Genomic DNA, 23219 nt, shown 5'->3' on the forward strand with positions numbered 1-23219 from the left:
GAGCCCCTTGTCAGCCGAGAGAGGCTTCCGATGTGGAAAGACTGCGTCCCCCTGGGGCCTTGGGCTGCCGCGCCCCCTCCTGCCCGCCGCAGGCTGAGAGAGCCGGGTCTTGGCGGGCTTGTGCCGACATGGCCGGTCTGCCTGAAGACAGCCTGTGTAATTGTTCTCTAGCAACGCATTCCAGGCACTGAAGAACCCACTTCTGGGCATTTATCTGAAGGAAGTGAAGTCATTGCCTCAGGAGGCACCTATACCCCACGTGACGCAGCGCTGGTCACACGGTCGAGACCTGGGAGCAACTCAGTGTCGATCTACGGACGAATGGACAAGAAAATGTGATCTCACATACATGTCAGGTGTCTGTGCGGAATATCCAAGTGGACAGACACAGTGGATACTATTCAGCCATAAAAGAAGGAAGTCCTGCCAGTTGTGACCTTGAGGCCATCTGCCAACTGAAGTTACCAGCCAGGGAAAGACAAGCAGTTTATGTTCCCAAATGAATGTGGCCTCTGAAAAAGCTGACCTCATAGAGATGGAGCAGACTGGTGGTGGCCAGGGGCTGGAGAGATGGGGGGTGGGGAGATGTCAGTCAAACGGTACACACTTCCGACTACAAGATGAACAGGTGCTGGGGGGGGGGGGGGTCGCGCCCAGCATGGGACTAGAGGTAGCGCTATGGTTGTGCTCTGTGCTCAGAATTGTTCAGAGACTCGAGCGTAAGTGTTGCCACCACACCCCAAAACTGGGGCCCGGTAATGGAGGTGTTCCCTGGCCTTACTGTGGGGGTCCTTTCACAACGTACATGTGTATCAGATCGTCGTGTTGTATCCCTTAACCTGACACACGCTGCAGGTCGGTTCCGTCTCAATGAGCTGGGGGTGGGAATCTGACCCGGACTCTCCACACCGGTTCTTTTTTTTTTTTTTTTTTTTTAATATATTTGATTGATTTTTTACAGAGAGGAAGGGAGAGAGATAGAGAGTTAGAAACATCGATCAGCTGCCTCTTGCACATCTCCCACCGGGGATGTGCCCGCAACCCAAGTACATGCCCTTGACCGGAATCGAACCCGAGACCCCTCAGTCCGCAGGCCGACGCTCTATCCACTGAGCCAAACCGGTTTCGGCATCCACACCGGTTCTTAAAGGGACACTCACCCTGGGTGCTCAGTCTCCAGTTTGTCGCTAAAGGGGGGAGGGGCGGTCCAGCTTGAAGGGTTTCTATTTGACTTGCCCTCTGTCTTCCAGATCTCGGCCATGTACTCATCTGTCAATAAGCCTGGGCAGTCGCTCAAAGTGCCTGAGTCCAGCGACACCTGCAGCCCGGGAGCTGCCCGGAGGTCCCCGTCGTCCTGCAATGACCTCTACGCGACCGTCAAAGACTTCGAGCAGCCTCCCAGCGGCGCGGGCACACTGGCCCCGGCCGCGAGGCCCCGGGAGCCCGAGCCCGACTACGAGGCCATCCAGGCTCTGAGCAGAGAGGACGAGAAGGCCCCCCTGGAGCCCAGCGGCCTGCGCGGCCCCTTCCCAAAGGAGAACGACTACGAGAGCATCGGGGACTTGCAGCAGTGCCGGGAGGTCACCAGGCTCTAGCAGCCCCCGCGCCGTCCGTCGGGGACAGGAGACCAGGGCGCTGTCCCTCCGCGTCACGTGCTGCTTCCTTGGCCGAGGGCATGAAGACTCCAGGACGGAACAGGAAGGCGTACACCTGGCTGCCAGTGCACCCTGCCTGCCAGGCATGGCCACACCCGGCACAAGGCCCCGTGTTCCCACACCCTCGCACGGGTCCCAGCGTCAGGGGATATGCCGTTCGGGAGAGCCAGGTTCCCCTCTTCCCGCTCTTGGGGCGTCTGCTCTGGTCCCCTTGAAATCGCCCCATTTCTACTGGCTCCTTCCAAGGAAATCGCCCACAGGGCTCGGCCTCTGCCTTCAACGTAGGTGTTTGCAGATGGGTTTTCAGATCTGCGGTTGCCGCGCCTGACGGTCACCCAGCGTCTTCTGGGGACGCCCTCGAGGGCCTTGGGTCTCGGTGCCTTCTGATCTGGGCACTCCACGTCAGCAGCTTCTCCCAAAGGACTTGAAGTCACTTTTAGATGCTTTATTTTATTTTTCTAGCCAAAATGCCCGCGCCCCCACTCCCGTGTTTGAAACTTCAGAACCTTTGCAGTATTTGCAGTGAGTGCTGTGGTACTTCCATACCTGTTGGAGCCCGGAGCCCATTCCTCCAGCACACAGCTGGACGCCGTGCCGCCGCCCGGCCGGGCTGTGGACTGGACCGTGGGTCTCTGAGGGTCTGTGCGGCCACACCAGCTGCGCGGGCCCTCACGGTAACGGCCACCCTAAGGTCATCTAGCTGAGATTGAAATGTAAACATTTATTTTTGTGGTCTAAATTTATAAGATGTCTTATGTTTAATGCCTAGTTTCTAGAAAGTGTCGGGAAAAAATGTCTATTAACTATTTTGATTTTATGTACAATGATTTATACTCTCATTTTGGAAAAAATCACCACAAAGCACATAAGCTAGGTACTTACCAGTCGTCGTTATCGTTTTTCTAATGAAGTATTTAAAACGTTGAAGGTTTTTAAAGACTCGGACTTTTCCAATGGCACTTGGAGCTCTTGGTCAGCATCACCCAGCTCTCGCAGGAACCAGCGGAATAACCATAAATGGCCGTTTTCGGTGGTTTGTGATGGGAAACATGTAAAATTTGAGGTGGTGAGACGGGAAAGAAGACCAAGGCCTGGCCGAGGTGCCTGGGCCACTTCCCGCAGGGCCGTCCGCGGCGGCTCCGGGAAGGCAGCGTGAGGAGCGTCACTGGAGGAGCAGGGGGCCTACCGGGTTCGCTCCCCTTCTCTTTACAGAGCTCGGCGTTGGCAGTTACTCAGGTCGAGAGGTCAGCTGGTTTGAGTTTAACCATCTCTTCAGAGGTCATGAGGCCGACTGTGGGACTTGCTCACTCTCCCTCTACAAGCAGCCCCGGGGGCCAGGCCAGCGTCGGAGGCGGCTGTCCAGAGGCCCCTGGCACCTGGGAGGGCTCGTCACTGGCGTGTCATCACTGTTTACACCGTACAGTTCAGTATTTCATAAATCCCATCACTTTTACTGTATTTGTTGCAAAATCTGTGCTACAGTCTTTGAATTGGACAAAAGCCATGACTTCTCTCAAAAAAGGTTTTCATATTTAAATGCTACAGTTTAAACATGAAAGGTAATTCTCAAAAAAAGAAATTGCTGTATCTTTAAAATTCAACTTTGGCATCCATATTAGGCATTGCATTACAGTAACTTAGGTTATGTAAAATTATACAAAAAGATAAAAATAGTTTTTAGGAAAACCTTTTCATCTCCTAAATCAGAATTATAAACTTACCTTGCTTAAAAATAGGATCTTTGTCTTTGTTCCGATATTTGTTACATTTAAAAGAATTTTTTCCCGCTCCTTTGACTGTTTCTCGGATACAGCAAGCAGGAAAGTGTCGCCTGTCTTATGTGAAATGTTTGGGTCCATGTTGTAGGTGCTTCCACGGGCATTTTTCCCCTGCCTGCGCACTCTGGAAGTTGCTGCTCTCCTTCATGGGGAAAAAGCAAATTACTGATTTATTTGCTCTCAAAATCCAAGAGTTCATTTGAATTGAGAGCTAATTAGCAATAGGTAGTCAACACAAAGAAATAAAACACAACCTCTGTTTCTCATAGTGGATTTTCATTTTTTTAATTGGAGCATTTACTAACTTTAACCAGGAACAAATTATACACACACACACACACACACATATATATGATATATCTGTATATCTATATTTATAGATATAGAGATATAGATATAGATATATCTCATATATATGTTCTGGTGCTTAATTAATTAGGATACATCCTATTATCCTACGTAGTGTTTTGAATGTTTATTTTACTGGTGTGAAGACTACCATCAGAGAAGCAGGACAGAAACAATTTCCCAATAGCTTTCACTTGATAACTGTAGGAAAACCTTCTCAAGTTGCCCTCATTTAATTTTTCTAATGAGTAAATTCAGACTTTAAATCAAATCCATAATTCCTTCAGCTGTACAGCAGTGGTATTTTAAGTAGTTGTATTACCCATGTGACTCGGACAGGTGTTGGAGAAGAGATCTGGCCAAAAGCTCCAAGAGCCAGGACGGGCACAGCAAGGGGACCTGCAGGTCCCAGGGCAGAGCCACTCCCGTGGGGCCATTTCCCACACTTGCTTAGAGACCACAGAGTCTGCAGGCGCAGTGCAGTGAGCTGTGGGAGGTGACTGCTCTGAGCTGAGGGCCCGGCTAGCATCACAGCTTTGGTGCAAGACTGCACTAGGACTTTGTAATGAGTCAGCGACAGTTTTCAGTGCTTCTGTGTTCGTGTGACTCCGCGGACCTGGGGATGCCAGGCCCTGATGGTGCCCGGCCAGCTTCGGAAATAAACCATGGGTACGACAAGCTCACTGTGCTGTGTGATCGGGCAAAGCTAACGTGTCACGTGTGCTGTTAATTAGCAATGGATGTGAAAATGGGGACCTGTGTCTATGATATCACATGTGGCTTCATTCACTTCCTGGGCCTGAGGTGGCGCTTTTTGCTCTGTGTTGGACCTTTCTTCGCTCTGCTGCTTCTGACCAAGGCCTTAAGCAGGTGTCCACACTTACAAAGTATTTGAGGAAGAGATCAGTCCAGAAACCATGATAAATTGGAGTCTTCATCCGGAATTACCAAAGGAGACTAAATGAAATCATGGCCCAGAGAGAACCGACATTCCTGCTGTCTCTTTAAGTCTGTGTTTACATCCCATCTCCATATTTGTAAAGGATTTCGTTGGTTTTCCAGGTTTTTCTTCCATTTAACCAGGAAATGGTAGTTCAGACTCCTTGTCATGCCAGATGAAATGAGAAATGCAATTTTTGTTAAAAGCAATTTTTTTCAAAGCTTTCAATTTCTTAATCATTTATCTTAATGCGTTAGATTACTTTTTTTTGCTGCTCATCACTTATATATACATGGCTATTCTTTTTAATGTATTGGGCTCTGCGTGTCTTAGATCACCTTGTGTACTGGATTATAAAGGCTGGTAATTGTCATTCCTCAGACTTCTGTATGTGAAAGTGGCAACAGTAAATTTTTTGATGTTACCTTTTAAACAATTGTGTAGTATTGATACGCCTCATATGTTCAGGATAAGCTTGAAACATAGCTAAACAAATAGGAATTTGCATTTCACTTTTCATGCATTTTTTTCCTCATAAAAGTAAGTTTCCCAAAAAGTGACTTTTGTCTGTTAGGTGGTCCTGAGGGGTTGCACAGTCCTCCTCTTACTCAAGAGGTCTCTATGGTGGTCAAATTGTCCAATTCACAAATGAGCGGGGAAGCTGTTTTCAATAGTGGGAATTTTTAAACCTTCGTTTTAGTCCAAAAGTACCTGGAATGGGCTTCCGCAGCTTGTAGCGTTTCCCTTCAGGACCGGCTTAAAGATGGTGGGCAGGAAGGCACTATTGCTTCCCATCTCCGCGGGCTCCTCCTGCACAGGTGACCTTCTGTCACTTTGCACAACACGACCCCTGAGCCTCTTCCCACACCAGCCCCTCCCAGTCCGCTGCTGTGGGAAGGATGCCCTATGGCGTCCGCCTTCTCCAACACCAAGCAGGGCCCCTGCCTCCCCAGAGCTGTCCCCTCCCAGGTGAGCAGACACCCCCTCCCCCCAGCTCAGTTTCCTGCCCCGCAGGCTGCCAGGCACGGCCCAGGTGCACCTGGGGAAGCGATGCGCTGGTCTTGCTTGCCCGCATCTCTCATGAGCGTGGTTGGCGCTGAGGGACGCGGGGAAGAACCTTTGCAGTTCTGTTGAGAACTTGAACTCGCAAATGTAGACAAACGCTCCCTGACCGTGCTCTCCCGGGGAGCTCGGCCCCCACAATGCACTGGGACTGCCCTGTCTCCCTGGGGCCCCGTGAAGGTCGAGCTCTGTGGTGGGCCAGTGGGCTCCTGTAAGGTAGGACGCTGGCTATTTTAAGGGGAAAAACCCTCTCTTGTAAGGAGTAATCATTTATAAAAACAAACTGAGTGTACCTTGTGCGTTTTGTCAGTTCTACCCAGTTTGAGGCCCCCTCCAGTCCCAGCATCGCACTGGAGTCCCCGGCCATTTCCAGGCAAACTGGCGTTGGGGGTCAGGCCGCGCCCGGTGAATGGGGACACAGGGCCTGAGGGTCTGGACACCTAAGATCCACCACCTTTCCTTTGGATGGTTTTGTTTAGTGTTGATTTTTTGAAGTTCACTCTAAGTAAACGTAACACCATAGTTAATTATCCAAATGGATAATCAGGAGTGTAATTTTTTCCAAATTGACAGGACAGATAGCTGCTCATTCTCATTATATATTTACTTTCAAAAGCCCACCCACTGTACCAGGTGGGCAGCCTGAATAAGACAATGAAGGCGAAAAGAGACCAGCCCTGGCCCCTGGGGCCCGCACTCCGGACCACCCGGTCGTAATGTCTGCTTTTGTTTGCGGTTTTTTTTTAACTCAACAAGTTAGAAACTGTGAGTTTAAAACAAACTGTTTGCCCCTTCTTGAGCTTAAAGAGCATTTTTTTTAGTTTGGGTCCTCACAGAGGTGGGGGAGGCTGACCCCAGGCCGGAGTCTGTCTGAGGACTTTGGCCGTTCCTTCGACAGGTCTGCGTGTTTTCAGTGAGCCTGCCGCGCTGTGCAGGCCCCGCCGCAGCGCGCTCACCCGCACAGCCCACGCTTGCACACACTCCTCCTGTGCTGCTCCGGCAGCCCCCTGGTCCTGGGGTGGGGCTGCCCGCAGGCTCGTCCCTCGGGGAGGAGCAGAGAACACGGCAGGAAGCCGAGCTTTGCGGACATCAACAAGCATTTGGGAGAGTCTGTCTGCTCAGACTGACACTTCTTTCTACTTTTTTTTTTTCCTGAGTCCCAACCACATACTTGCTTCTGGGTGTGGGCAGGGCAAGGATCAGAAGTAAAAACTCAACTAAGTGACAGGGCCAAGGCTGCCTTCCCCATCCCTTTGGTGTTTCTGTGTCTGGAAAATGCATTATCCCGACTCCCTGTCCACCACGGAGTCCCTTAAGGAGGGAGCCATACGCAGGTAGGGAGGAGAGGCAACGCAGAGACTTAATTATTGTTTAGATATTTTCTTCTTTGTCAACTCAGGAATCAGCCTGGTTTGTGGGTAACATAATATGGCTAATTAAACTACAACATGTAGGTCGCTGGACACGTCCTTTCAACGTTTTCATTTAAAGGCTCCTGACTGTTTTAGTTGGGAAGAGAGACCCCTCCTAACGGGGAAACTAACCTCACAAAAGACTTCCATAAACTCTTTCTAGAAGAGTGTACATCAGCCAGCATCTACCCCCAGAGTATGTGTTTCTTATCAATAGTATTTCAGCAATTTTTATGGGAGAAAAAAATGCACATTTTTTATTTCCTGGAAAAGTGAATTGAGGTGTTGAATTAAATTCTCAGAGGGGATCGTTGAAAGGGAAGCACTGGCTTTGGAGATGAGCTCTTGGCTCTGTGGTCCCTGTTCCAGCATCGATTTTACTGTGTGACCTTGAACAAACGAATTAACTTCTCTGTGCCTCCGTTTCTCCACGCACACAATGGAGATCATGAAACCAACCACTGCCTACCTCATAGGGACGTTATGGGGACAAATGGGACCATCTGGAGGAACACCAATGCTTTGAACTCTGGAAGAAGGTGCTACAGGAATTGACACTGTATTGATTTTTCTGACCCAAGTATTATGTGTAGGGCTTAAACAATAGCAATACTGTTAGTCGCATTGGGAGTGAGTGTCAATTTCATGCCTATTTACAGCCCTCTTCTCGGCCAGGCCTGACCATCCAGCCAATCACGGTACCTAAGGACTGAGTGTTTCTTTTCTGTGTTTCTACCCATAGTGTTTTATTCTGAATGTTCCCAAGGCTGGGGGTTAACTTCTAATATCTTATTGTTTACATGTAATGGAACTTATGCGAGTTGTGTATAAAGAATAATTACAGGTAAATAGCAGGTACATTGTAATTAAGGCACTTATCAAATTGTCTTTGTTCTTTTTGTTTCAATAAAGGCCAGTTTTATATAAAAAGCTTGTTAAAATTCATTTGGTCTTTGGGAAGATCAAGAGTGGCTCATTTAGCCCAGCTGGCATGGCTCAGTGGTTGAGCCACGACCTGTGAACCAGGAGGTCCCGGTTCAATTCCCAGTCAGGGCTCGATCCCTAGCCTGGGGTGTGCAGGAGGCAGCCAATCAATGATTCTCTCTCATCATTGATGTTTCTCTCTCTCTCTCTCTCTCTCTCTCTCTCTCTCTCTCTCTCTCTCCCTTTCCCTTCCTCTCTGAAACCAATAAAAATATTTTTTAAGTGGCTCATTTATATGCCCGTAGTGTATAACCCGGGTCTGGAATTTCAGCCGCCAACTCGCCACCATGCCGGGAGGATGTGCCGGTGGCTGGGCCGGGTGTGCTGGCTGGGCTCCCATACTCCGCAGAGAAGGTGCTGAGCTGGAGGCAGCTCCTGAGGCCTGAGGAGGCTGCTGGGCTGCTCTGTGCTGTGTCCACACGGGAAGCGAGGGGTCACAGTGCAGACCCCACTGGGCCTCTTGGGACCGCCAGGCCATGGCACCTTGGCCTCAAGCCCCTGCTTCCTTTCTCACCGTGTGGCCAGTTTCCACACAAACTTTCCCAGAGCTGATGTCCCAGCTCCACACTGTGTGCGAGGCTCAGAGCACGAGTGCGCTCTGAACCCTGGGTCACGGCCAGTTCCCCACCCGGGCCACCTGGGACCTGGAAGTTGTGTCGCCCGTGGGCGGGCGCAGCCCTCACAGCACGACAGCCAGGTGGGTATTTAACAGGAACTCCTTGCGGGGCGGGGAGGACTCTGAGACTCCAGCTGAGGCGGGCCAGGCGTGCTCCGTCCTTCGTGCCACTGTTAGAGAAGAAAGCGCGGGCGGTCCACCTTCCCTCCGCAAGTACAGTCCGCACTCGGATTCTTTTCATTTCCTTAATGATTCAGGGTCTTTCTGCTCCTCTAGCGTCACCTTCCGGAATATTCGCTGTCGCCCTCATGATTCCTAAAATCTCAAGCCTGGACCGCAGGGGCTCCAAAGCCAACTGTCCCCCAGGCATCACCTCTGTCTCACGCCTCCATCCGTGGGCCCGTGTCAGGGCTCTGGAGTGGAGCGCCGCTTCCACACGTTTTAACTCTGAGGTGTCGCCCCTGGAATAAGCCAGCTTTCTGCACACAGCAAGCACTCAACAGATGTCTGATCGGATCTGAATTCTCAGCGTGCCCCCCCCCCCCCCGCACCATCACTGCAGTCCTATGAGCCTGTCTTGGACTAGTGACCAGGTGTTGATAAACCCGCAGGACTTTTACCTGACTCCTCTCCTACCCAAAGCCTGTCTGTGGCTGAACTTCTGAACCGACGGCGGGGTCCAATGGCAGCATGTCCTCCGAGTTAAACCAGCCCAGAAAACGGTGGCTGGGGAGGGAGGGAAGCATCTGACATGTAGGCAAACAGCATCAGCACTTGGCAGGGCTGTCTGTTAAAACAGACAAGTCGTTCAAAACCGCTTTAAACACTCACGTCCAAAAGAAAAATACATACAACTGCAACATCAAAGGAGAAGAACACCTTAACGGGAAAACGAAAGGAACCACAGGAAAACCATGTGTTGATTCATTCCATAAATACTTACTGAGCACCTACTATGCGCCAGGTGCTGAGAAGACAAGCCCCTGCCCGGCTGGAGCGCACTTCCTCTGGCCGCAGTGCTGACCTTGACCTGCTCGGGGGTTATTCAGGGTCAGCACCTCAGGACGCCGCTGGCTGGACCACGTCTCTGGAGACCTGCTTTCCCGAAGGCCGGTGAGCAGGTGTAGTGGCGATGAGACGGAAACGGTAACCCCGAGAAGGAGCACTCACAGCCAACACCAGGACTCACGCCGGGAAAACCCAGCTCCTCCCACTCGGGGAGACAGGAAGCCGTTCGGACAGGCTGGGTCCCGGGCTTCTCTCTTCATCCTTCCTGCCCGGTCAGCCTGTCCCCATCCCAACGGTCTGCGGTACCTGCCGTCCCGCCACCAGATTGTCCTTCTAAAGAAGCGTCAGGACAGACGGCCTGCCTACCCACCACAGTCATCGTGAAGTCTGTCCTAATCCCTGGCCACTGGTGTAGGTGGAGCGGACACAGGGTCCACAGCATAGGCAAGAAGCACCGTTCCAGTGACCCTCACGTTCGACTGGGGAAGAAAAGACAAGATCACCAAAACAACAACAGCAGATCGTGTCACGAGTAAATACCTGAGATGGAATAAAGTAAATAAATGGTGGTGATGCACAGTGTGCCGTGGAGGAGGGGAGGAGATGAAATCTTTTATGCTGGGGGTCAGGGAGGCCTTCCAGGCCTGAAGCAGCTGTGTACAACTTGGGGAGGTGTGGAGCTTCCTGGAGAAAGATGTTGGATAATATCACAGCGTGAAATGGTCAGCAGGTGGAAGTCACTGGATCCAAGAAGTTACGAAAGGAAAGCAGTGAGAGGCATCTGGGGATTAAAAACTATTTAGAAAAACAACAAGAAACACTAACAGTAATTGCAATGGACAACAAAAATCTCAGAACCGAAAACACTTCATTTTTAAAAGCTCCCCAGTAACTAACGAGGATGAGCAAGAGGAGAGAGTAAGGAATGTGTTTTTAGAGAGAGAAAATATTCTTACTTTAGAAAATGTGAATTGGGTTTTGCTGGCCTGATCCCTTTAATTCCGGTGCATTCTTTCTTCCCACTGCCTGCAAATCAGGAGAAGGAGAGGTAAACTCTGCAATTATACCAAACGGGAAAACTGTGGCGTTTCCACGGAAACACGACTAACCTGACATGAGCCAAATCGGGGGCTCCTTGCGCGTAGAGGGTCGCCTCAAAGTGCAGCGTGTCCCCACTGACTTAGCTCCCTTCGCCCCGCCCGTGGGCGAGGGACTGTGACCACAGCCTCCACAGGGATGTGCGAGACCAGTGCGTCACTGCACTGTCCTGCGTGGACACGCGGCAACGAGGAGAGTGGCCAGCAGCCAGCGGGAAGAAAGAATGCACCGGAATTAAACGAATCAGGCCAGCAAACCAATTCACATCTTCTAAATTGAGGTAAAAACAATTTTTCTCACTAAAATTATACTCCTTACTTTCTCCTCTTACTCATCCTCATTACTTACTGGGAAGCTTATAAAAGGAAATCTTTTCGGCTCTGAGATGTTTGCTGTCCATTGCAATTACTGTTAGTGTTTCTTGTTGTTCTTCTAAGTAGTTCTTATCCTCTGGTGCCTCTCACTTCTTTCCTTTCATAACTACTTGGAGCCAGTGACTTCCCCCTGTTGACCTTCTACATCTTGTTACAAATATTTCTATCCCTTGGCACCAGGGGTCCCACTGCGCCCGGGACTGCAGCAGCCAGTGCATCCGGGCCCGGCCTTGACGCGCTTCCGACACCACGTGTCGCCTCACACTTGGGGCCTCAGCTAAGGCCAGGCCTCCGCTGAAGTTCACCCCAGACTCTGCCATGTGGAGTGGGACGTCCACGCTGCCCGGGACCCCCGCCTCCCGTCTCAGCACCGCCATGTTCTCTTCCCTGTCTGACTACGACCCACACCCCATCTCTCCAGTTTTCCCCACAGCCACTCCCACCAGCACTCAGGTGGGAGCGTCCACTGATGGGCAGTCAGACCCGAACCCCGCGTGTCGGGAGCTTCAGGCTCCACCCGACCGCTTATCGGGACACTGGCCTCCTGGGGTCCGCACGTGAGCACCCCTGAAATCCGTCTCCCCTCCCACAGCGTCCAGGCCCTTCCCTGACACTGTGTAGGCGCATGAATGGGCTTCCAGGTAGGAGGGACCCTGCCCTCCGGGTGCCCTTTGCAGAAAGAGCAGCAGGCGGGCGGCGGCAGGGAGCCTGCCCTGTGCCCTCTCTTCCTCACGTGGCTGCGCGTCTCCTTCAGTCTGCAGAGCACCACCTCACAGTGAGTCCTTTAACCCACCCTCCCAGGCTGGGCCCGTTTCCTTAAGAGGAAACCCAGCCCACCCTGTGGCCCTGGGTACATGTCTGTGTAAATCAGGGGGGTGCAGACGCTTCTCTGTGTCCCCTGCACAGGCGCTCCACTTCCCCACCCCCAGCAGGGAGCCTGGAGCACTGGTGCCAGCGATCTTCCTTCACTCCCATCAGTACCGACGCCCAAGCCAGGGCCCCCTCCTCCTTCTAAAACGCTGGGAGAGGTGCTCCTTCCCACTCGGCCTCTGGGACACTGCATGCCGTCAGGTGTGCCTGGGCTGATGAGCGAAGGTTTCCACCCGACCAGCTCAGTGCAGAGTCTGGGCTACCCCACCTGCCCCCACAAGATCCGCCATGCTCCATGAACAGAACGCCCACCTAATCCACCCGCCTCCTCGTGCAGGTGCACCCTGGGCCCGGAGGCCGTTTCCTGAGGTTGGTGAGTGAGGCACCGGGTCTGCTGGTGCAGGGGGGGCCTGCGGGAGGCCCTGGAGGCAGCGTGGGGACCGGTGTCTGCAGGTTTGCTTTGGTGTCAAAGACAGAAATCAGATCCCAATGTCACTCACCCACCGCTCAGCCTTGGTCAGGTCAGGAGGACTCTGTCCACCTCCGCCTACTCACCTGAAAAAGTGGGACCAAGGGTGACAGGAAATAACACTCAGGGAAGTGCCCACCTTCTTACCCCCCCAACACCCTTAGTTCTCTTTGTTCCTTTCGTCAGAGACCCCGAACCTTCTCACGGGAACAGAAAAGATTCCGGTTCATCACCATCACGACTCTTCTAAAGTCTTTCTCCCCCTTCCCCTGGCCACGTCCTACACAAGTGATGGCACATGCACACATGCACACAAATACTAACACAGTGTGCGCGTACACACACATACACATGTATACATGCACATATGCACACTTGCACATGCGTGCACACAAAAACCTAAATACACACATACACACTTGCACACAAGCATGCACAAACCTGAATACACATACACACTTGCACACATGCATGCACATGCACACGCATACATGCACACATCCACACTTGAACACAAGCACACCCACATTTGATGTTGACTCCCCACTATGGCGGGGGCCACCAGCACTAATGGCGGTCAGCACCGTGGACCCCACGAGGGGTTGTCTGCTCACTTCAAGGTCTGGCTCAGGTTCCCCACAACCACCTGCCGCACGGCACCCTCCTAGCGGCACCTGCAGGCCGAGGCGGGCGCAATGCAGACACCACCGGAGACACTTCCTGTCTGGCTGTCATCGATTCCTTTGTTTCGCTTGAAGAGACTTCTTTCGTTGTTTCCCCCACACGGTGCTGTGGCTGCACTACGGGCTCTCCATTCTGCTCAGAGCGTGTTAACTTCCAACTAGCGACAGGGGTGAAAGGGGCCCCTTCTCCCAGGGACCTGGCAGGAGCATTCCGGGGGGGCAGGGAGTGACCTCCGCCTTAAGAGGCAGCAGATTCTTACGTGTTTAACAAGGTGAGAAACCCTGAGGACGTGTGCAGTGAGCAGCGGGCACAGAAGGACGAGCTTGTGATCCCACGCGGGAGGGCCCAGAAGAGTCCACTCCTGGAGAGAGGGCGGGGCGTGCTGGCCGGGGCGGGGGCGGAGCAGGGGAGTCAGGGCTCCGTGGGGACAAAGTCTGTGGAGAATGAAAGGTGCTGGGGATGGGTGGCGGGGATGGCCGCACACTCCTGCATGTACCTAATGACCCAGAACTGTCCCCTTAAACATGGCTGAAATGGTCAGCTTTAGGGTATGTATGTTTTACCACCTAGAAAACACTCTCAAAAGAAGTCCTGATGCCCAGGTCCAACCTCTGGAGGTTCCGACTGAGTTGGGTTGGGGTGTGGGCCGGACGCTGAGAGTTTGTCTGACTCCCCAGATGCTCTCTCCTGCAGACAAAGGTGGCTTTGTGGGAACCACAGAAACCAAGGATCTTCAGGGGCCCTGGAGCCCCAGCCAAGAGGAAGCTCCCCTCATACGTGGGTGATGGGAAGGGCTTGCCCAGCCCGGCCTCCTGTGCCCCAGCACCATGGAGTTAGGAGGCACCACCAATGCCCAGCCCTCCGCTGGCCGGGAGAAAGGGGGGACTTGTTTGCACCCCTCAGTCCTGTCCGGGTCCGAGAGGGACGCCTCCTGTCTTTCCCAACTCCTCACGGCAGAAATGGTCAGTGCTGGGACCGAGGACGGTGCAGTGGCGTGTGTTGAGTTTGCTATTGTAAAAAATGTAGGGTTTTTTTTTGTTTTGTTTTAAAAGACTGGTACGAAGGTTTTTTTTAAATAGAAAGAATCTCTCATCTCTAGTCCTTGGAGCTTAACTCTCATGATGCCGTGGGAACACTGGCGCTGAAACTGGCTGGTCATTCGAAAGCTTAGTGCCTGTCCATAGTTTCCCCACAGTTTGGCTCTTTTTAAGGGGGTTGAATACAAAATAATAATCACAATTTCATAAATTATGCTGGCTGGGCTCACTGTCTAGAGACTAACGGTCTGTTTCCTGGAAACCTGCCTAAGCCTCTGCCTCTTGTTTTTTAACTGTTTGAGTAAGACACACACACACACACACACATACACACATGCACGCACACACATGCGTGCATATACATGCATGCACACGCACACACATGTGCACACACAGACGCACACTGTCCTTGCTCCTATGCGACACCGGGGAGATGCGGGGTCCCAGGCCACCCTTGGGGGGCCAGGCTCCCACATGGAGCACCCCCCACGAGCAGTCAGAAAGGAGGCTTCCAGGATGGACAGACGGTGCCTGGGTGACGCGGGCTCACCGGCCCCTTCACATCTCTGGCCGGACAAATGGCCTCTGTCTGTCAAGTCCCTTGAACTCCGGAACTGCCCGGGCGCCTAGCCAGGAGCTCAGCCAAGCCCTGAGCAGAGCCCTCTCGCCCAAGAGCAGGAGGAATCGATGGCGAGGAACCTGCCAATTTCCTGCCCCTGGGAGCGGCTCCAAAGGCAGCTCACACTCAGGGACCCGCGCCCACGAGGCAGGAGTGGGAGCAAGCAGGACGCGTCCCTCTGTCAGACCTGCTGCAGGCTTGTTTGGGGTAAATCCTTTTCAGCTGTTTCCTCTGACCTGGAACTTTTGAAACGGGGAGGAGTTCACAGCCCCGGTTTGCTTTGGCTGGATAAGATCCCTCAGAGCTCACGGAGGGAGGGGAGAGGGAGGCAGAGGGCTTCCGAGTGCCAGGCTGGGCTTATTTTATTTTCCTTTCACATATACAATGGGACATTAACTAAAGCCGCCAGGCTGTCGCTGACACCCCAGGACTTGTCTGTTTACATCTGGGAGGTTGGGCCTTTGACCCCTTCACCCGTTTCCCCGTTTTGAGGGCTTTCAAGTCTGCACTGTCATCTCCTCTGGTCTCTTCTCCGTGTTCCAGTCCAGCTGCTGGAAGCCACCTAGCCGGGCTTGCATCGTCACCTTCATCTTCAAGCTCTAGTGAAGAGGCCCCACAGCCCGTCTTCCCACCCGGAGAGCCTCTCCCAGGCCACGTCCCAACCCCCGGCAGCGCCGTCCCCTGGGTTCCTGCCCCGCCCGCCTGTTCCCTGCTCCTCGCCCACGGGTGGGTGGCTCCTCGCTGCCGCGCCAGGCCTCTCTCGGCCCCACCCACTTTCCATTTCCCCAGCCTCCCCGCTTCCCATCTCGCAGTTTTGCCTGAACTTTTGGGGAACCCAGCTGGGTTCTCATTCAGTCCATGGACGGGGTGGGTGAAGGCCCGGGAGGGAGCTGGACAGGGTCACCCACACAGTGGGGCCCACGAGGCAGCAGGTCAGAAACCCCACACTTGCCCAGATCACAGACCTCCCCCGCCCCTCCCCCCCCCCCCCCCCCCCGCCGGCCTTCTCCCTTCTCCCTTCTCTGTCTGAGCCTGAGAATGACAGCCCTTTCCTGCATAGGATGCGTGCCGCTCACAGCCAGCCTAGCGTGGGCAGGGCACGGGGAGCAGGAGGGTTGAGGGGTGTGGTAGTGGGAAGGAGGTGTCTTTTCCTTAAAAGAGCCACAAGGCCCCTTTGGTTGGACCCTTCCCTGCCGGAGTCTCACTTTGGAAGGTGCTTACCCAGAGAAGTCTCTAGAATCAGAGCTCAACGGAGCTGGGGCCACATACCCCAGCCTCTTGCGCTGAAATCTCGCTTTCCAACAAATGTTTCCTCACCACAGGGCCCCACCACATGTGAAAACAGGAGGCCCTGTGATGGGAACATTCTCTCTGAAACTGATGTTAACATAAAAACGTTCAAACTTGTAAAGAATTTTTGTGAATTTATTTGAGCCAAACAGTCAACAATTGCCGGGAAGCAGAACCTCAACGGATTGGGATTGTTATGCCCAGATTTCAAGATCCCCAAGAAAACCACACCAGGGAGCCAGTCCGATGCAAAAGCAGAAGGTCCTTTATTGAGTTAGCTAACCCGACCCGGGCCTCCAGTCAACGCAGCGACCGGAAACCGAGTGCCACCCATGAGAAAATCAGGGCTTTAATAGTGAGGGGAGGGGAGCTGACTGTGGGCCCTGCCGATTGGCCAGGCGCAAGTCGGGTCTTGTTACACAGGATGTGGTCATCTCTATGGCGCGACCATCCCTTGATTGTCATTGGTTAGTTCAAAGAAATCCCGGGCGTGGCCAGCAGGGGCCTGGGCTTCCGGGAAGAAGGCACTCTTCTGAGCACATGGCAGCTGCCCCAACATGGAGGATCCAGGGTAAGATGGAGGGCATAGCCCTCGCCCTTTCAGGATAATGCTCCGGAGAATGGTGGGTGACATCTATACTATTATTTGCACATTGCAATCAAAGGAAGGGGCATAGGTGGGTTACATGGAACCCACTGGTGAGAGACTAGAGAGGTGGAAGAAAGCAAAGCAGGGGGGAGGGGGGGAACCCCTGGGATTGGATAAGAAGTAAAATGATAGACACATGCTTCGGTGGGGGCAGGAACAATTAACATGATAACGATGAAGGAATTTGTGGCCTCTGTCCTGGCGCCCAGCACATTAGGTTGTGCCCCAAGGGGTCCAGAAAAAGGGAAGTTACAAGTTACCCAGACATTTCAAGGGTGTGTTATTATAGTTGCAAAAAGACAGGTAGGCTCAGTGAAGGTAAAGGTTGACCTTGTCAGTGAAGATACCGGCTTAGGATGTAACTACCCACCGTCACTGCTTTAGTTACAGTTTAATTTCAGACCGTCCCTGAGCCTGTCAGGTTAGCATGCGGCCCCTTTCGTCCACACTGACATTGGGTTACCCCACAGGGAAGGTTGCAAAGCTGCATGTGGAGGAAATCTTTGACTTTCTTCTCCCCACAAATACGGACAGCATCACTGACCTCAGGGCGGTTTGTGGAGACCAGGCCACTGCTGAGAACTGCACGGAAGCTTCTTACACCCTGTCATTAGGATGCACAGGTCTGCACTTCAGCACCCATACCCTCTCCCGTGCCCCCACATCCCTGCAACCCCTCCCAAGTCCTCAGTTGCAGGCCTCAAAGCTGATGAATATTCTATTAAGACCCTCCCCTGAGAGCTCATCAAAGATTTCCACCTGCAAGAGAGAGAAACAGGCTCAGGACAAAGGACCCAGCTCATGCTCGCCCCCAGGGGAGCACACCCACACCATTCCTCTCCCCCTTCTACCCTCTAAGGGAGTCCCTGAGACTTGCAACCAGGGGAGCAGCGGGCAGCAGCAGCTTGTCCCAGGCTCACCCCCTGAACCTGTCTCCAAGGTTAACTCCCTTTTCTCTGACTTCCCAGTGAGCCAGAGCAGCCCGGCCTGACAATCTCTTTGCTTCTTCCATGCTGAGCCCTTCCTTGTTTCACTGTCCTAAGTATGTTTTTGCTGTGGCCAATAAATTCTTACTTATTTTGCTACATTTGTCTCTTGATTGAAATCTTTCCTTCAAGAAGACAAGAACCCAGGTCTCATCTTCTCGCTGGTAAAAGTAGCAAGGCTGCTTACAAAATATTGTAAATCCTCAAGCGATATAAGCAAGAGGAAAAAGAAACACTGAAATATTAAAACAGAAAGAAGCTTAAAAATAGCAAATTACCAAACCCAACTGCTTGCATATTTTCAGGCTTCTAAGTAATGAGTGAAGGAGACATTTAGAATCAGACAATTGAAAGAAGAGAAAAAAGTTGCAGACGATGATAAAATTACTAAACGTATTAACACATTCAAAAGAAGAACACACAAAAAAACATGTCATTTAGGAATCGTTGGGTGTCTGCTGTCGCGAACATCTTTGAGATCAGCGGAGCAGAGGGATTCAAAGAGACAGCAGGGCTGGAAATCAGCTCCCGGAGCAGACGGGTAATCAAGGGGACCGAGCAGAAGCCTTTGTTAATCAGGATAACGAAGATGCCACATTCAAAGGGAACAGCCAGTGGAAGGGTGCCAGGGCCGCACAGGCTCCAGGCAGGAATAAAAAGGAAAGCAAGGAAATGACAGGGCTTCGTCTCAATGTCTGTAATTTGTAAAATAATAGAAACAATCACAGGGTAAATTTGCCAAATGCATTTACAAATGAGTATCACTCCCTTTAATCAGGTGGCATATAACCAGCCAGGCTGCATAGAAGATTGGGATTTCAGAATCTCTCTCTCTCTCTCTCTCTCTCTCTCTCTCTCTCTCTCTCTCTCTCTCTCATATTTTTGATGGGGCTATGACAGAGTTTTTAATTGCATATGACATGTTATTTTAACGTCCAGGTTATTTTTACACTGTGGCTACTTTTAATGTGTCCGTAGTAGGAGAAAGTGCAATCAAAACTAAAGCAGAGAAAAACAAAGCATCTTGTGCTATCCTGTCCGGCACAGGAGCCCTCAGCCATGCTGGCTTCTGAAAGGAAATAAAATGAAATTCCAGCGCCTGTCACACTGACCACCTTCACGGGCTCCATCAGCACCCGCGGCTCTTGGCTGCCGCGTTGGACGGTGAGGATAGCGAGCATTCCCGTCGCCACGGAAACTTTTACTGAACAGAACTGCAAAAACAAACAAACCTCTTTCAAAGCGGCTTTCCCCGGGGTTAGGAGGCAACGAGCCTCTATTTTTGGACTCTTTCCTGTGTTCACTGCCCCTCATGCTGCTCCCCGCCTCTTCAGGAATTCAGTTGCAACTGCTCCCTTTCCTTCTTGGAAACCCGCTCTCAGGACAGTGATGAAACTCACTCACACTCGGGTGGACTCGACTGTCTGTGAACCTCACCATTTCCTCAAAAGCATCTGCATTCCAGCAAGCCTGAGCCTAACAAGGAGGGACATGTTTTTAACTGTGGCCCTTAGAGGTCAGCACCCAGACAGAAGTGGTTTTTCCAGGGCGGACGGGGGAGTATTTAAATCTTCTGAGGCTTTTGAACTGCGACTAATCCTTTCTGAAATGAGACTACGCACCCCTAAGCTACCTGGCTTGTGACTCCGGTTTTCTCCTGTGAGTCTTCTTGGGGTATGTACTGGCCTGGAGCTGCTGAGTTCTAACTTAGCAAAAATTAAGCCAGTCCTACAGCAGAAGGTCCCTAAGCATGTATCACCAGGCACCACACATCACAGGAGCTGCCTTGGGCCAGTTAGCGCCTAGCCTAGCTCTCCTTCCTGGAGCAAATGAATCCACCATTTAACTTGCTTCAGCCAGAAAGACAGCCTGTGGTCGCAGAGGACAAACAGAAGTTCTGGGACAGAGAAGACAGACAGCGCTGGCGAGGATCCCTGGGTTAGCAGCAGGTGGTCCCCACCTGAGTGAACAGCCCCTCTGCGCCCTCCTTCCCCTCTTCCTCCTCCTCCTCCTCCTCCTTCTCCTCCTCCTCCTCCTCCTCTTCCCCCTCCCCCTCCTCCTCCTCCTCCCCCTCCTCCTCCTCCTCCCCCTCCTCCTCCTCCTCCCCCTCGTCCTCCTCCTCCTCCTCCCCCTCGTCCTCCTCCTCCTCCTCCCCCTCCTCCTCCTCCTCCTCCTCCTCCTCCTCCTTCTCCTCCTCTTCCTCCTCCTCCTCCTCCTCTTCCTCCTCGCCAGAGCAAGGTCAGCGGGTGCACAGGATTGGCCACACGGTCTCCCTGAGATCATCGGGAAGCAGAAGGAGCATCTCTGATGACAGGTCACAAACACGCCCCGGAGGGCTCCCTGATGCCTGCCTGGCGGCTGGGCGCTGGCAGCCACCCAGGCGCTTGTTTTCGTTTAGGAACAAAAGCCTCACGCCCAGCTGTGGCGCCCAAATCTGGCTCCTGCTGTATGGTCTTCCACAGCTCCAGCTCGGGCCTGGGGGTGGGGGGGGCACCTCTGCCAATCGCACTTGCCCCACGGCAGGCACCCCGAAAACTGGAGGTGGAGCGCTCGGAGGGGGCGAGGCCCGGGAGAAGGGGAAAGTGCACCAGGCTGTGGATGTGTTTGCTCGGCTCCTGCAAGAAATGTCCCCGCAAGTTCCTTCTGACTTTCTGCACACGACCTCCGTGATTACAGGGCGACAACGCAACAGAGACGGTGTGCCCAGCAGTCAATATGAGATTAAACTGACCAGGGAGCAACAAAGACAAAAGTCTTTCTCCTGTGCACACACACACACACACCCCAAAATAGCAAATATGTGTTCCCTGAAAAAGAAATTCTAATCATTTTTACACACACACACACACACACACACACACACACACACACACACACCACACATTCCCTCTCTCAGGAAAGGATTTTGGTGACATGTGCTGAAGTGCATGGTGGTAAAGAGGGCGAAGTTCATTGCTGGGGAAGAAACACCCCTCTGGGTGGAGGCTGATGGGGGACTTGCACAGCTGTTGGCCTGAGGCTGGTTAGGAGATGAAGGTTCGCTTACCCTTCGCCTCTTGGCCTGGCGCTGGGATGCAGGCTCTAGACTACCGCACCCACTGCCTCTGTGGCACCGCATGGGGCCTGTTTTCTTTGGTTCTGGTCGCCTCCCCTCCGAGGTGAGTGCTGTTCATCTGGCTCACAGCTGCACACCAGTGCTGGGAGCCAGGCCTGGCCCGTGGCGGCCCGGCAGATACGGATCGGATCGGATGAGTGGCGGATGTTTTCAGTGATGTGGTGCTAAGTTGGACCATCCGCGGAGGTGCCCTGGTTCCGGAGGAACAATGTGTGATGTTTAGGGAGCATCGGGGACGCAGCAGCAATAGCTCCTCCCCACCTGCTTGACATCGAGAGCTACTGTTCCACTTCAGGGCCCATATTGTGAGCACGCTGTGCCCTGAGCCCCTATCGGGAGACATTTCTAGGTTCCTGATGAATTAGGTTATTTGATTTTACTTCCCACTGGTGTCCCCTGAGGGCACGAGGGGGGTCTCCAGTAGCCCGCAGGTCCCTGCCCTTCCAGATCCCTCTCACCCCTCCCAGCCCAGCTCCGCCAAACCTCCTCTGGGACACTGGCCTTCACCTAATGGCCCTGATGCGAGGCCAGTCTTGCTCCTTTTCAGAGCACAGCCTCTCGGGCCCGGCGGCCAGGCCTGGGCTCCGCTGAGGCAGCCTGAGGGGGAGAATGAGCTCATCTCAAAGCATATCGTGGAAATTGGAAGAACACACGGGTGGCTGTAGGTAGGCGGGACATGCTTTATTACGAACAGAGCAGCCAAAAACTGGCTGGTCAGTGGCAACTTAACTTACAGACACACTCAAATAAAAGGGGCCTCGTGCCATTAGTGACGCTCAAGCTACGTTAACATGAGCAGGTTACAGAACAGTGCGCTTTCGCAGTACATGTATTGCTACTGCTGAGTCATTGCCCTCGCGCATGCGTGGGGCCTTTAACATAGTAATACCACTGTGTCCTCTCCTGCACACATGCGTATGGCCCGCAGGCCTTGAACCGCCTGTACACTCTACCCCTTACGCCGGATGGTTTCTACGGGTGCCCTGACCCACAGGCCAGCTCCTTGGGCACAGAGTCCGCGATGCTTAGCTACCTGCACCGCTGTCCGCGGTCCCACGCGCCCCGATATCCGATGAAGCCACCCAGGTACTCCCTCCTGGCCCTTGTGAGGCATCTGCCTGATCATTGCCTGGGGCGAGCGGCGGTCGATGGCCACGCAAAGGGTATATTGGTGCCGCTTTGGCAGTCCCTACTTCCTAGATCTCCTTCCACATTTCCTGTCCCCGCCCGGGCGATGTCCTAGAGTCCACTGCCTTTGGGCAACCACAAAGTCAAGCCTTTAAAGACAGCCCCGCTGTCTGTTCCAGTGGCCACAGGGCCAGGCTCCTTTGTCAAAACCATCCAGGCTGCTCGCAATTCAGCCCTTTGGCTACGTTGCCCAGGACCAGCATCGAACCACAGCTCGTCTGTATCCAAACCGACAGCCATGTAGCAGGGCTCCCCCTACCTGACCCGTCCGTGTACCACCTGGTCTCCGGGAGGGGGCGGACCTCCTCGGATTGGATAGGGAGAGCCTCCTCCATAGGAGCTCCATCCCCTGACAGGGTCTCACAGTCACAGGACCCCACAGGGTCTGCAGTTCCTGAGACAGAGGGCTGGTCCTCACCGCTGCCTGTTCTAGATGGGCCCCCACTTTGCTAAAGGCGGGGTTTATGCCACTCCCGACCCAGGCGTGGTCACCCAGGACCTAAGCCGACCGGCTCTGGGATAGGCAGTCTTCACAAGCACCTCCTTTGTGTCATGATGGCCTTACGGGCCTGCAAGGCCGCATATGTGGTGCCCAACTGCCTCTCAGTGAGGGAGTACCGACTCTCGGCCCTTCCACAGCTGGGACCAGAACCCATGGGGACCCTTCTCCGCCCATGCTGTTGGCACAGACCCCACCCACACCCCTATGGGTGACAGTCATGTCCAACTGGGATGGTTGTGTCGGGTCTACAACCTGCAAGGTTTGGGCTTGGGCGAGTGCCCTGTTGGCAGCTGAAAGGCCTCCTCAGCCTCTGGAGTCCGGTCCCATGTCTCCCCCTTCTGGGACCACTGATACAATGACCACAACAACGTGCCAGGTGGGGAACGGACACTCGCCAGTATCCAAAAGACCAGCCTCGGTCTGTGCCTGACTCGCCGCGGCAGGTTGGGGTTAGCCTGACCTTGTCAGTGCCTGCTGCTGATAGCACCGGGGTCTTACCCGACCAGACAACTCCTAAGAACCTGACAGGCAAGCC

The 23219-nt window shown here is 53.2% G+C and overlaps 1 protein-coding gene across 3 annotated transcripts in view; it reads left to right on the forward strand.

The window, feature by feature from the left end:
* The window catches only part of PAG1 (phosphoprotein membrane anchor with glycosphingolipid microdomains 1), a 107301-nt gene extending 99176 nt beyond the window's left edge, over window positions 1-8125 (forward strand). For all 3 annotated transcript variants that reach the window (XM_059672666.1, XM_059672663.1, XM_059672665.1), the window contains one exon: window positions 1251-8125. In XM_059672666.1, coding sequence (XP_059528649.1) covers window positions 1251-1595 — 345 coding nt within the window. In that variant the 3' untranslated portion in view covers window positions 1596-8125. The remainder of the gene's footprint in view (window positions 1-1250) is intronic.
* The last annotated feature ends 15094 nt before the right edge of the window (window positions 8126-23219 follow it).

The sequence above is a fragment of the Myotis daubentonii genome, chromosome 17, assembly GCF_963259705.1.
Source record: "Myotis daubentonii chromosome 17, mMyoDau2.1, whole genome shotgun sequence".
NCBI lineage: Eukaryota > Metazoa > Chordata > Mammalia > Chiroptera > Vespertilionidae > Myotis > Myotis daubentonii.